Genomic DNA, 12,237 nt, shown 5'->3' on the forward strand with positions numbered 1-12,237 from the left:
CCTGTGTGAGGACTTTTAAAGAAACGTTTGGCGTGGAGACTGATTGCAAAGATGGGAACATGCCCCGGGTCCTTCTGTTCTCACTGGTAGCCACCTGTGGCCCCACCAGGGAGGGGACCAGGAAAAAGGCCTAACCTGGGGGCAGGGAGAAGTTCGCTACCTGGAGTTTCTTCTCTGCCTCTCCAGGACCAGGGGAGCCAGGACGGCCCCCCACTGCATGACATTTCCATGGTCTGGCAGTGGGGGCAGGACTGGGGTCACACATCTGTCCCCTCTGCTCCTTCCTCACCGGGGCCCACAGCACAGCTGGAGGGCCAGATGGACTCAGAACAGAAAGCTCTCTGCAAAGGCAGAGGCCTGAATGGGCCTCGTGCCCACAAAGCATAGCCTGCGTTCCTGCTCTGACTGGGGAGAACAGCCCTCAGCCCAGGGGGCCCTGCCAACAGGAAGTCCCTGAGACCCAGGCAGGGCAGGGGGGCACGGGCTTCCCAGGGCCCACCACCCCGAGCAGGAAGTTGGCCGGGGCTCTGTTGGCTGAGCAAACAGCACATTTCTCAGGAGCATGTCGGAGGGAGGCCCCAGCCCAGGGGAGGGGAGAGCACGGGGTATATGAAGCCCACAGCAGGGCCCATCTCTGTTCCTGAGAGCAGGTCCGCCATGAAGCTCACTGCTGCCTTCCTGGTGCTCTGTGTGGCTCTGCTCAGCCAGCCCGGTGAGTGCTGGCAGGCCTCAGTCCCCAGCTCCTCACCATGGGGGCCCGGCGGGGTCTCTGCTGGTCCCCTGGTCCCGATGGTAGCCGATCCTGATCCTGCAGCACCTGCCTTGGGTCCCAGACCACTCCTCTGCCTCCCAGCACTCCCCGTCCCTCTGGGCAGGAAGTCCTGCTCCTTCCTGGGGTCTTCAAGACCCTCGGGGCCTGCCCTGCCCGGGGCCCTCAGGCTTCCTCTCATGTCCCCACTGGCTGGCCCTGGTTTCTCCTTTCCACCCAGCACCAGGGTGAGCTCGGGCCAGCACTGGCCCCGGTCTGGAACTGTTTGCCTCATCCTTCAAGGCACAGCCCAGGTGTCCCCTCCTCTGAGGGGCCGCCACTCAGAGCTCTCCTCTCCTCCCTCCACCCTGGGGCCACCCTGAAGGCGCCTCTGTCCAGCCCCCTGCTTGCTGGGCCACGATTCTGTTTACGGCTGCCTCTCCCAGCCAGCGGGGACTCCCTGCTTCAGGAGGGAGTGGGGATGACGGAGGCATCTCCTGGGGGAGCCAGGCCCCTGGCAGGTCTCCATGGAGCACCGGTTCAGATGGGGCGGGGGGTTCTTCTCTGCTTGTTTGCAGCTGCCGCTTTCTTCGGGAACTCAATGGCCAAGCCCGTGGCCCCTGCTTTGAATGCTGCAGAGGCCGGGGCAGAGGCTGTGGCCGGGGCAGGAGCCAGGGTCCAACCCTTTCTCGGAAGCTTCAACCCGCTGAAGTTTATGCTGACCATGCTGGGGATCCCGGTGGAGCATCTTGTGGAGGGTTCTAGGAAGTGTGTGGCCGAGCTGGGCCCTGAGGCCGTGGAGGCCGTGGGGGCCATGAAGACGCTGCTGGTAACGTGGGACACGCTGGGCGCTCCCTGCGAGGGCGGCCCTCCCCAGCCTCCCATAGAATGGAAACACCCACTCCCTAAAAGGCTACCAAGGCGTCTGGGACACCTCATGGCCCACCCTCAGGAAAAGCAGGATGGCCTTGGGTGGGAACCGGGTTGACCCTATGTGAAAGACAGGGAGGCTGCAGAAGGCCCCTGGGGGGAAGGTGGGACCCCTCCAGGAACTCTGCCCTGAGTCCCCTCGGGTGCTCCTCGGCGGTGGGTTGGAGGAGAGCAGAAACCTGGCTTCTCTCTGCAGGGGGCCCTGACGTACTTTGGTTGAGCCGAGGCCGGTGTATCCCAGCGTGGGGCTGAGATGCTGCTGCCGTCGACAGGCTGGGGACCTGCTGCCCAGCCCTGACCATCCAAGCCCTTCCCCCACTCTCTCAATAAACACGATAAGAGCAGCTTTGGGGCTGATTTGTTCTTGCCGTGATCCCGATCCCCGTTCCTCATTCCTCCCCCTGCTGGAAGCGATGGTGCTGAAGAAAGAAGGGGCCAGCGGGAGGATGGGTCCCACCCCCCAGGAGGAGCACTGTGCCCAGATTATGTATGGGTGTGTGCATGTGTGTGAGGGACACTACTGACATTCAGCAGGTGACCCAGAGCCAGCAATTAAAGCTGTTGGGCATCAGGCAAGCATAAGTTAGTTAAAACTGGGATTTTTTTTTTTTTTCCACCCATTGGGCTCTGCCTAACCCTCTCTGTGGCTAAAATTTGGAAGTTTTGCTTTCTTCCCTCTACTTTGATTTCTTCCCTGGAATGAGGCACGACTGAAGGCTGCAGGAAAAGCCTGGCTTGCATCTGGTTTTCCCTGCGGCTTCTGGCAGTTTCATTGAAATAATTAGTGACTTTGATTGCTTCTGTTCTACCAGCAGCATTTCTGGACTGATCCTCAGAGTTGATGGGAAGGTGCCCGAAGCTGGATACTGACGTGGGTCTCTGGAGAAACTTCCCAGTAAACTCCCTTTTTAGTGATAAATGATGAGTCACGTTTCCTGGGAAGGGTTCTCCCCAGCTTGACTATCAACCAAACCACCACGGACCACGTGACTCCTTTTCTAGCTGTTACTCTATGAAGACATGGGTCTGGCTCTTTTCTGTTCCTACTTGGACAAGGACATTCAGGGATCTAAATGGGGGAGGGTACATTTTGGCAAGTTCTAACTCAACCTAGAACAGGTGGCTCCCCAGGATGCAGATTAAATCTCTCATCAACACCACTGCCCCGGAGTTCCCAAGGTTTCTGAATCTTTGCGGCAGGCTCGGGTCTGGGCAAAAATGAACGCTAACAAGAGAGATCACTGCGCATCTCTGGTGGAGAAGGCAGTGGGGTCATGACCTGACCTGAAACGACCACAGGCCCTTTTCTCCCGACGTGACATAGGTTCCTCAGTTAATGCCCTGGACTGGAATGTCCAAGGGGATCTCTGGAAGAACGCGAAGACTACAGGAGCTTGCTCGAACAGACAGTGGGCTTGGGGGCTCAGCCAACGAACCTGTCTGAGATGGCTCTGCAGCCTTCTAGCTCTGGAGCCTTCCCAGGCAAACACCAGAGGGGAAATCACAGCACTTAGAAGAAGGAGACTGAGGGTAACATCTGAAGCCCCGAGGCTGACTCCCTCCCGTAGATACCTGCAGGAATGGAAGAGACCAGCCATAATCCCCTGGAAAGAGGGAATATGGTTTAAAGCTAGATTTCCTTAAATATCTTATTTTGCCCATTTGACTTGATAACTACGTAGATATTTAACATGATCCCAAAAGACTGAATAGTTAAAAAAAAAAAAAAGTCTAAAAGTTGAGTTAATAAAAAGAAAACAGGAGCACCTGGGTGGCTCAGTCGTTAAGTGTCTGCCTTCGACTCAGGTTATGATCCCAGAGTCCTGGGATCGAGCCCCGCATCAGGCTCCCTGCTCAGTGGGGAGCCCGCTTCTCCCTCTCCCTTGGCTTGTTTTCCTTCTCTCTCTCTCTCTCTCTCTGCATCAAATAAATAAATAAAATCTTTAAAAAAAATGAGAAATGAAACTGACTTTGCTTCCTGTGGTGGTAGAATCCCCAAAGGACTAACTCTTTCAGGGCACCTGGCTGGCTCCATTGGAAAAGCATACAAGTCTTGATCTCAGGGTCATGAGTTCAAATCCCACAGTGTATGTGGAGATTAGTTTAAAAAAAAAAAAGGGGCATTCCAAATAACTTGAAAATAGTCATTTACAAAATTCCAACAGAAAGTACAGTTATAATTGCCTGATGTATTTTATCTGCAAGGGGGGGAAGGAATCTCTCTTATCTCTGTCTCCTGAAAGTTTCCAGAAACTGATCAATCCCAGAGCAGTGGCCTCCAGATACCATTTCTCACTGAAGGAACCAGGAGTCTTTGGAGAAATGGCTGGTTCCAGATATGGAGCAGGAAATGTAAAAGATGAACCTAGAACATCTTTTTATAACAGAATAGAAGCTGCTAAAGACTATCAGGATTGTGCTAAAAAGACACAGGGACCAGCGTGAATAAGTCACGGGCCAAGGATGGGGTAATTTGAACATCAGTAATGGTAGCAAGTGGAATGGATGACAGGCATCAAATATGCTTATATCCATAAGTTTTTGATACAGGAGGAAAAAATAGACTGTTTGGTAACCTTTGGAGGACACAAGAAAGTCAATTCATTATTCTGAAAACTGGGGTACCTGGGTGGCTCAGGTGGTTAAGCGTTTGCCTTCGACTCAGGTCTTGAACTCGGGATCCTGGGATGGAGTCCTGCATTGGGCTTCTGGCTCAGAGGGGAGTCTGCTTCTCCCTCTCCCTCTGCCTGCCACTCCCCCTGCTTGTGCTCTCTCTCTCTCTCTGCCAAATAAATAAATCTTCAAAAAATTATTTTGAAAACTAATAACTATTTCAAAGTACGAAGTTTAAAACATGTAAAAATTAAAAGACAACTGAGGAAAGATACAGGGTTAAAGGGTTAAGTACCCTGAGTGCATAAAAAATCTTGAATTAACCAGAAAAGGACAAAATCCTCGACGGACATAAAATCATAAGAGAAACTCAAAATAGCAAAAAAAAAAAAAAAAAAAAAAAAAAGTCTGTTACTAATAAGGGAACTATAAACAGAAATCACAATGGGTTACTATTATATCCATCAGATTGCCAAAAACTAAGTCAGACAAAAACAAGCATTGTTTTTGGCAAATTCTTATCAACTTCTGGTGGGAGAGTAAGCAGAACCCCCCCCCCTTTTTTTAAAGATTTTTATTTATTTATTTGACAGAGACAGAGACAGCGAGAGAGCACAACGAGCAGGGGGAGTGGGAGAGGGAGAAGCAGGCTTCCCCCTGAGCGGGGAGCCTGATGTGGGGCTCGACCTGATCCAAAGGCAGACACTTAACAACTAAGCCACCCAGGCACCCCATGCAGAAACACTTTGGACAGGAGTAAGCATATCCAGTACAGTCAAACAAACGCCTGCCCCAACACCTAGCAATTCCAACCCTTAAGATTATACTCCAGAGAAGCTCAGCTTACAGTGACACCTACCACAATGTTCAGAGCGGAATGGTTTATAAGCGTTCGGGGAAGGAGAGAGAAAACTAGAAACAACTCAGAGATACTTGCAGGGAAGGGTAGATTTTGGAATATTCATACAAAATGCAATATTACAATGCAGCTTACAACTACATGCACTAATGTGAGTGAATCTCCAATAATTCAAGTCCCAGAAGAAATCACACAAAATTATTTGTTTTTTAAGATCATTTATATACTGTAAAATTTACCCTTTTAAAATATATAATTCGTATAATTTGTTTTTTTTAGTAATAGTTTTTTTAAATAGCTTTTTTTTTTTATTATTTATTTATTTGATAGAGATCACAAGTAGGCAGAGAGGCAGACAGAGAGGAAGGGAAGCAGGCTCCCCGCTGAGCAGAGAGCCAGATGCGGGGCTCAATCCCAGGACCCTGGGATCATGACCTGAGCTGAAGGCAGAGGCTTTAACCTACTGAGCCACCCAGGCGCCCCTTAAATAGCTTTTTTAAAAAAAATATCTACCATAGTGTGCAACCATGACTACTATCCAATTTTATGACATTTTTATCACTCCAAAGAGAAACTCAGGTCTTCTTTGGAGAATGTCTATTCAAATTCTTTACCCATTTTTAAATTGGGCTGCTTTTTCATTGTTGAGTTGTAATTGTTCTTTATATATTCTGGAGACTAAACTTAACAGATACATGGTTAACAAATATTTTCTTCCTTCCATTCTGTGGACAGCTGTTCCCCTTTCTTTTCCTTTAAAGCATGCAAGTTCTTAATTCTGATGAAATCCGTCTATTTTCCTCTGTTTGGTTGCTTGCACTTTAAGACGTCTTATCTAAGAAACTATTACTCAACCCAAAGTCATGAGGATTTATACTGATGTTTTTTCCTAAGGGATTTTAGTTTTAGCTCTTACATTTAGGGTTTTTTTATTATTATTATTCCTTTTACTTATTTTACATGGTGTGAGACTGAAGTCCAGCTTCATTCTTTTGCTCGTGGAGAATCAGTCATCCAGCCCCATTTGTCAAAGACACTATTTCTTGCCCTAATAAGGTGTCTTTGTTACCTTTGTCTCAAATCAATAGACCATAAATGTAAGGGTTTATTTCTGGCCTTTCAATTCCATTGATCAATATATGTTATCCTTAGGCCAATACCGCACTTCTTGATTACTGAAGCTTTGTAATACATTTTGAACTCGGGAAATTTGAGTCTTCCAACTCTGTTCTTTTTCAATATTGTTTGGCTCTTTGGAGTTCCTTGGATTTCCATGAATTTTAAGATCAGCTTGTCAATTTCTGCAACAAACGAAAAGCCAGCTGGAACTATGATAGGACTACAGTTGAATCTACAGATCAATTTGGGGAGTATCACCATCTTAATGGTATTAGGTGTTTCAGTCCATGAACATGAAAAGTCTTAATGCTTATTTAGGTCTTCTTTCAAAGTTTTGTAATTTGTGTACAAGTCTTCCATTTCTTTCATTAAATTTCTTAAAAATTTTACTCTATTATTATAGTAATGCAATTGCTTTTTTTATTTGTTCTTTGCTAGGGAATAAAAATATGGTTTTTGTATGTTGATCTTGTTCTAATAAACTTACTGAATTCATTTATCAGTTCTAATAGGTTTTTGGTGTGTGGAATACTTGGGGTTTTCTAGGTACAAGATCATGTCATGGGCAAATATACTTTTACGTCTTCCTCTCTGATCTTATTATTTTTTATTTCATTTATTTTATTTTTTATTTCATTTATTTTATTTTCATTTTATTTCCCTGGCTAGAACTTCTGGTACGGTGCTGAAGAGAAGTGATGGGTGAACATCTTGGTTTTTCTGATCTTAGAGGAAGAGCCTTCACACTCTTTCACCATTAAGAAGGATGTCAGTTGTGGGTTCCTCACCCTTTATCAGGTTGAGGAAGTTCTCTTCCGTTCCTTTTTAAATGAGAGGTTATGGAATTTTGTCAATACGTTTTCTGTGCCTAATGATGTGATCCTGTGGTATTGCCCTTCATACTATCGACAGAATGTATTACGTTAAGTGGGGATATTAAGGAACCTCGTTTTTAGATAAATCCCACTTGGTCATGGTGTATGATTATATTACATGTTGCTGGATTCAGTTTTCTGGTATTTTACTGAAGATTTTCCTAGCTGTATTCATAAGCAGCATTAGTGTGTAATTTTCTTTCCATGTGACATCTTTGGCTTTGATATGAGAGTAACGCTGGCCTCACAGAATGAGCTATGTCTGCCTTCTAATTTTTGGAAGGGATTGTGAAGAATTATTTATTCTTAAGTACCTAGGGGAAGTCGCCAGTGAAACCATCTGGACCCAGGCTTTTCTTTCTATATAGCTTTTGTTTTTAATTCAATTTCCTGTTATATATTTATTCAGATTTTCTGTTTCTTTTTGTCAGTTTTGGTAATTTGTCTGTTTCATCCACATAATCTCAGTCATTAGACAGCAATTGTCCATAGTACTCCGCAATAAGCCTTTTTATTCTGTAGGGTTAGTAGTAATGTCCTCCCGTTTATTCTTGATTTTAGTAATTTTTTTTCCTGCTCAGTATAAGGCTCATCAATGTTGCTTATTTTTCCAAAGAATCAACTTTTGTATCTGTTGATTTCCCTACTAGTTTCCTATTCTCTATTTCATTATTTTCCGCTCCAGTCCTTATTATGCATGTCCCTTCTGCTTGCTTTGGGTTTACCTTGCTCTTTTGTTTTCCAGCATTTTGAAGTGGAAGATTAGGTTATTGAGATCTTTTAAAATGTAGGTATTTACAGCTGCCAATTTCCCTTTAAGTACTGCTTTCACTGCATCACGGAAGTTTTGGTGTGTTATGTCTTTTCATTTATTTCCATGTATTTTCTGATTTCTCTAATTTGTTTTTTCCTTTGGCCCACTGGTATTTAGAAGTGTAGTTTAACTACCACATATTTCCAAATTTCCCAACTTTCTTCCTAGCTTCCCTTCATGATGATCTGGGAATATACTTGGTACAATTTCAATTCTTTAAACTTCTTGTTTCATGGCATAGCCTATTATCTACTGGAGAATGTTCCCCGTGCACTTGAGAATATGTATTCTGGTATGGGTAGGTAGAATGTTCTATACATATCTGTTTAGTCTACTTGGTTTATAGTGTTCAAGTATTTTATTTCCTTGATCTTCTGCCTAGTTTTTCTATCCATTGGGAATATGGTATTGGACAACTATTAATGTTGATCGTCTATCCCTTTCATTCTGTTAGTTTTGCTTCATGTAGACTGTGGTTTATCATTTAGCATTGCTCATGATTACAAAAAGTTTCTCTATCTCTAGTAATTTTGTTTGTTTGTTTCCTAGTCTACTTTGTCTCACTTGGATAGCCACACCAACTTTCTTGTTTGCATACCTTCTTCCATCCTTTTATTTCAACCTGTTTGTGTCTTTGAATCTAAAGTACATCTACTGCAGTTAGCACATGGTTCCATTATTTTCATCCAGTCTGACCTTGCTTGATCCATTCACATTTAATATTATTGGATTGATGCCTGCCATCTTACTTTTTTTTCAGTCTCATGCTTCTGTCTATTCCTCCTTTACTACTTTTTGCGTTAATATTTTCTAGTGTAACATTTTAGTTATTTTAACAATTACATAAAACTGAGAAAGTAGATTCATATATCCAAATTATCCCAAATAACACTTGTTTTCCCACAAGTGAATCATCAAAAGTCATTAAAACCTTTTTTGAAACCACATCAACAAAACCGGTTTATTCTTTTATAATCTATTTAACTTTGTAGCAAAAGCTTATCAGCTTCTCTCCAAGTTAAGAACATTTTCATTCCAGTTCTCATTAATTCTTACGTCCGCTCTAGAGTAACATCAGATTCAAATTTGCATTAATTTGAAAAACAACTCTAAACTTAAACCAAGGTATCAACAAAGTGTTCCTCAAATTTTTCTTCTGGTTTTAGCAGCCAATTTACAAAATGTGATGACAGTTAAAATTTGTTAGAATACATACAAAAATCGGCATTCTTGGTTTGTATCATGAGGTTCAATATAAATTCTTGTACCTGCCTGTGAAAGTCACAAATCGTCTTTCCTCTCCTTGGAGCTTCAGTTTTGGTTCACTCATATGCAGACTGATACTTATAAGAAAATGTGTATCATACGGACATGGTTTGCTTTTGATTACTATTTATAGCAAGCATTTCTTTTGTTGCAAGATAATCTTAAACTGGTATTAAATGAACAGTAAACCATTGTTAAAATTCCTTTCATAATTCAACCAATGAGCATTAGAAGACAAGATCATTGAATTTTAGCCTTCTATCCCTCTGAATAATAGTCTTCACAAACTTGATTTGACTTTTAATTTACTTAATTTTAACAACTATGACATTTTTCAGTCTGTTTCAGGAAATTAAGTGCAACTATCGTCAATAAGCATAAAGTGTAACAAAATAATAAAGGAAATCACTAAAATTCCAACAAATCCAGATTTCTGACCTAACACAGCTACAGCACTATCTGTAACAGAAATGATCTTTCTTCATACCTGGAAGAAATTCTTTGGCGGATGTAAAAGACACAAAAATATCTATGTTGTAAGTCTGAGTTTAGGCCAAGAGTTCATATTTCTTTGTAAATTTGGAAGTCCTTTAAGGAAATGCATACACTAAGTATTAACTGTTGGTGTCTTTTGTATCACACAACTCATGTAAAGCTGATAAGTACTTCAATGTTTAAACTTTAAACAATCTTTAAGAGTATTAGGAAGGTCTTACAGTCTCTAGGTAACTAGGTCTTATAGTCTCTAGGTAAACAAAATACTTCATTCTTGTAAAATACTTTGTGTCTTCATTTTCTAACAAAATTTCCATAACATAAATATATTTTTCATACCATATCTCCACTAAAATGTTTTTTCCTGTGGAAGAATACAAGCCCTTTTTATAGCTGGTCAAATCTACAAGCTCATATCCTGTTATAAAAGAGTTTTTTAAAAATCTGCTGGACTTCTAATTCTTATTTCAAGTGATTAATTTCATCTATTATTCTTTTTTGACTATTAGCAGGAAACATTAAATTCAATTAAGCATTTCAAGAAAATGTACCCTACTGTTGCTCACTTTACTACCTTTAATTTTTTTTACACTGGTTTTCCTTTTCCTCTGGTGCAACATATTGCCATTGTCATTCGCCATGAAATTCATGATACCCCTTCTAGTCTTCATTGTTCCAGTTGTGGGACTAGCTCAGTTCTGCATCAGCATTGGTTTTAAGTTTAATAATTTGTCCACACTTATTTCTTAAACCAGAGAAATAATTTATATTAAAACAAAAAAAGGCATCTCAATCACTAGTGATTTCCGTAGGCACAGTAACTCATGCTGCTGGCGGGAAGTACTCAAACATATTCTAAAGTTACTTCAGTTAGTAAAATATTGTTAGGATGGCATCAGTTCTTTGACATCAACTGGTGATGTGTCTGTGTGTAACACAAGCAACACACCGGTTTCACATCTTACACAATGTGTCAGATAAAGGGAAATTTGGTCCTATCACAACAATAAAGTTTCAGCGAAACTGAAAAATATCTTACAGTTCCAATCCCACTAGCCGTATTTCAAGGGTTCAAAAGGCACACGTGGCAGAGTCCGCCAGATTGAACACAGGTCTAATCCTCTGCATGACAGGAAAGTCAATTTAGAATTCATGGATTCCTTTCATTTGCTCTATTGAAGTGTCTTCTAATACCCATTAATTACTGAACTCTTCAGTTAGGGGCACACTGGATCTCTTTTGCAGACTAGACTCCGAATGAAAAATAATGCAAAATGAAGTAAAGTGTAGTTTGAGAAGCAAAAATTCTTTGCCTAAATGTTTCTGTGAGGTCAGTAAAGGAGAAAGGAGGGTCTGCCAGCAAACACCTGAAGGGGCGGGGAGTCAGGGTTTGCCTAATCAAAGTAATGAGGGACTGAACAAAACTCACTTACCAGTCTTTTCACCCACAAGTGATGAGGGACAAATTGAGGTTCTTACTGATTCTGTTCCCTGAACATTTCAAATTCTCCTTCTTTTTCACTGATTTCCCTGCAAGCCATCCTCAGCTTATCCTGTTAACAGGACCATGCCATAAGCCAGTAAACTAGTTTTCCTGTTCTAATCCACCCTCCAGAGCACTGCGATAGCAACCTTTCTAAAACATAAACACATGGTCAAACTGCTCCTATTTAAAACTCCTATCTGGCTCTTCACCACCACCTGCAGGATTAAGTTCAAACTTCAGCATGTGGCTCAAGGTTCCAAAGGCATCCACTGTGTCCCAGCCACTCCATTCGTGTGCTTCCCACTGAAAGACCCACCTCGTGCTTGAAATTCAGAACTACGCACGATTTCACAAAGGGTTACTATATTCATCTGGGATGAGCAATTTACTGATTCATCTGGGAAACACGTTCTTAGTCCTTCTAAGTTCTAAGGACTAGTTCCAAGGTCACCTCTGGACAATTTTACAGGCTCATGCAGATTTGCTGCCTCCACACCTAGAATATCTTTAGCACATGTTACATCAGATTATAATGAGCGAGGAGCAACTTGAAGTCAGAGACCAGGGCTGGAGGTCTCTATTTCCAATCTTGACCCAGTGTCTGACAAGAAGAAATTGCAAATGAGTATGGATCAGTATGGTGACCAAGAAAAGTACACTAAGAACAACTCTGATCACCAAAATGGACCAACTACACAAGCGCCCCCACCAACGCGGCTGCTCAAAGTTACCACTAGCAAACATCGTGCAAAGGACGAGAGGAAAAAGGTTCTGGTAACTCACAAAGCTCCCAGTGTCGAGCACATGCCTCTCACACCTACATCACTGATGAGAACCAGCCACCTGCACCAGCGTGACTATTACATGGGAACCAAGCCCTGCACCCTGCAGACGTCTTCCACCCAGCTTTAGTCACACGGTCATTCCTCTTCAGCATCCTTGACAGACTGGGTTTGTAAGAACTACATGAAGTTGGGAAACAGTACGAGTGGGTGTGCCACGGAGGGGCGATACTCCACTCACCGGGCTGTA

At 42.9% G+C, this 12,237-nt stretch overlaps 1 protein-coding gene across 1 annotated transcript; it reads left to right on the forward strand.

Annotated features, from left to right (window-relative positions):
- The first annotated feature begins 586 nt into the window (after positions 1–586).
- SCGB3A1 (secretoglobin family 3A member 1) lies at positions 587–2,016 on the forward strand. Its single transcript, XM_080804830.1, has 3 exons — positions 587–712; positions 1,327–1,577; positions 1,875–2,016. The coding sequence occupies exons 1-3, from the start codon at positions 610–612 to the stop codon at positions 1,896–1,898; spliced, it is 378 nt and encodes a 125-aa protein (XP_080660956.1). The 5' UTR covers positions 587–609; the 3' UTR covers positions 1,899–2,016.
- Positions 2,017–12,237: the final 10,221 nt, after the last annotated feature.

Source organism: Martes martes (assembly GCF_963455335.1).
Source record: "Martes martes genome assembly, chromosome: 5".
Taxonomy (NCBI): Eukaryota; Metazoa; Chordata; class Mammalia; order Carnivora; family Mustelidae; genus Martes; species Martes martes.

What these genes read in the sequence shown, in the direction of transcription:
- SCGB3A1 (XM_080804830.1), top strand. Translation starts at nt 610, where the DNA reads ATGAAGCCCACAGCAGGGCCCATCTCTGTTCCTGAGAGCAGGTCCGCC. An exon ending in GGCTCTGCTCAGCCAGCCCG is followed by an intron (nt 713 to 1,326) that starts GTGAGTGCTGGC and finishes GCTTGTTTGCAG; the next exon opens with CTGCCGCTTTCTTCGGGAAC. An exon ending in GGGCCATGAAGACGCTGCTG is followed by an intron (nt 1,578 to 1,874) that starts GTAACGTGGGAC and finishes TTCTCTCTGCAG; the next exon opens with GGGGCCCTGACGTACTTTGG.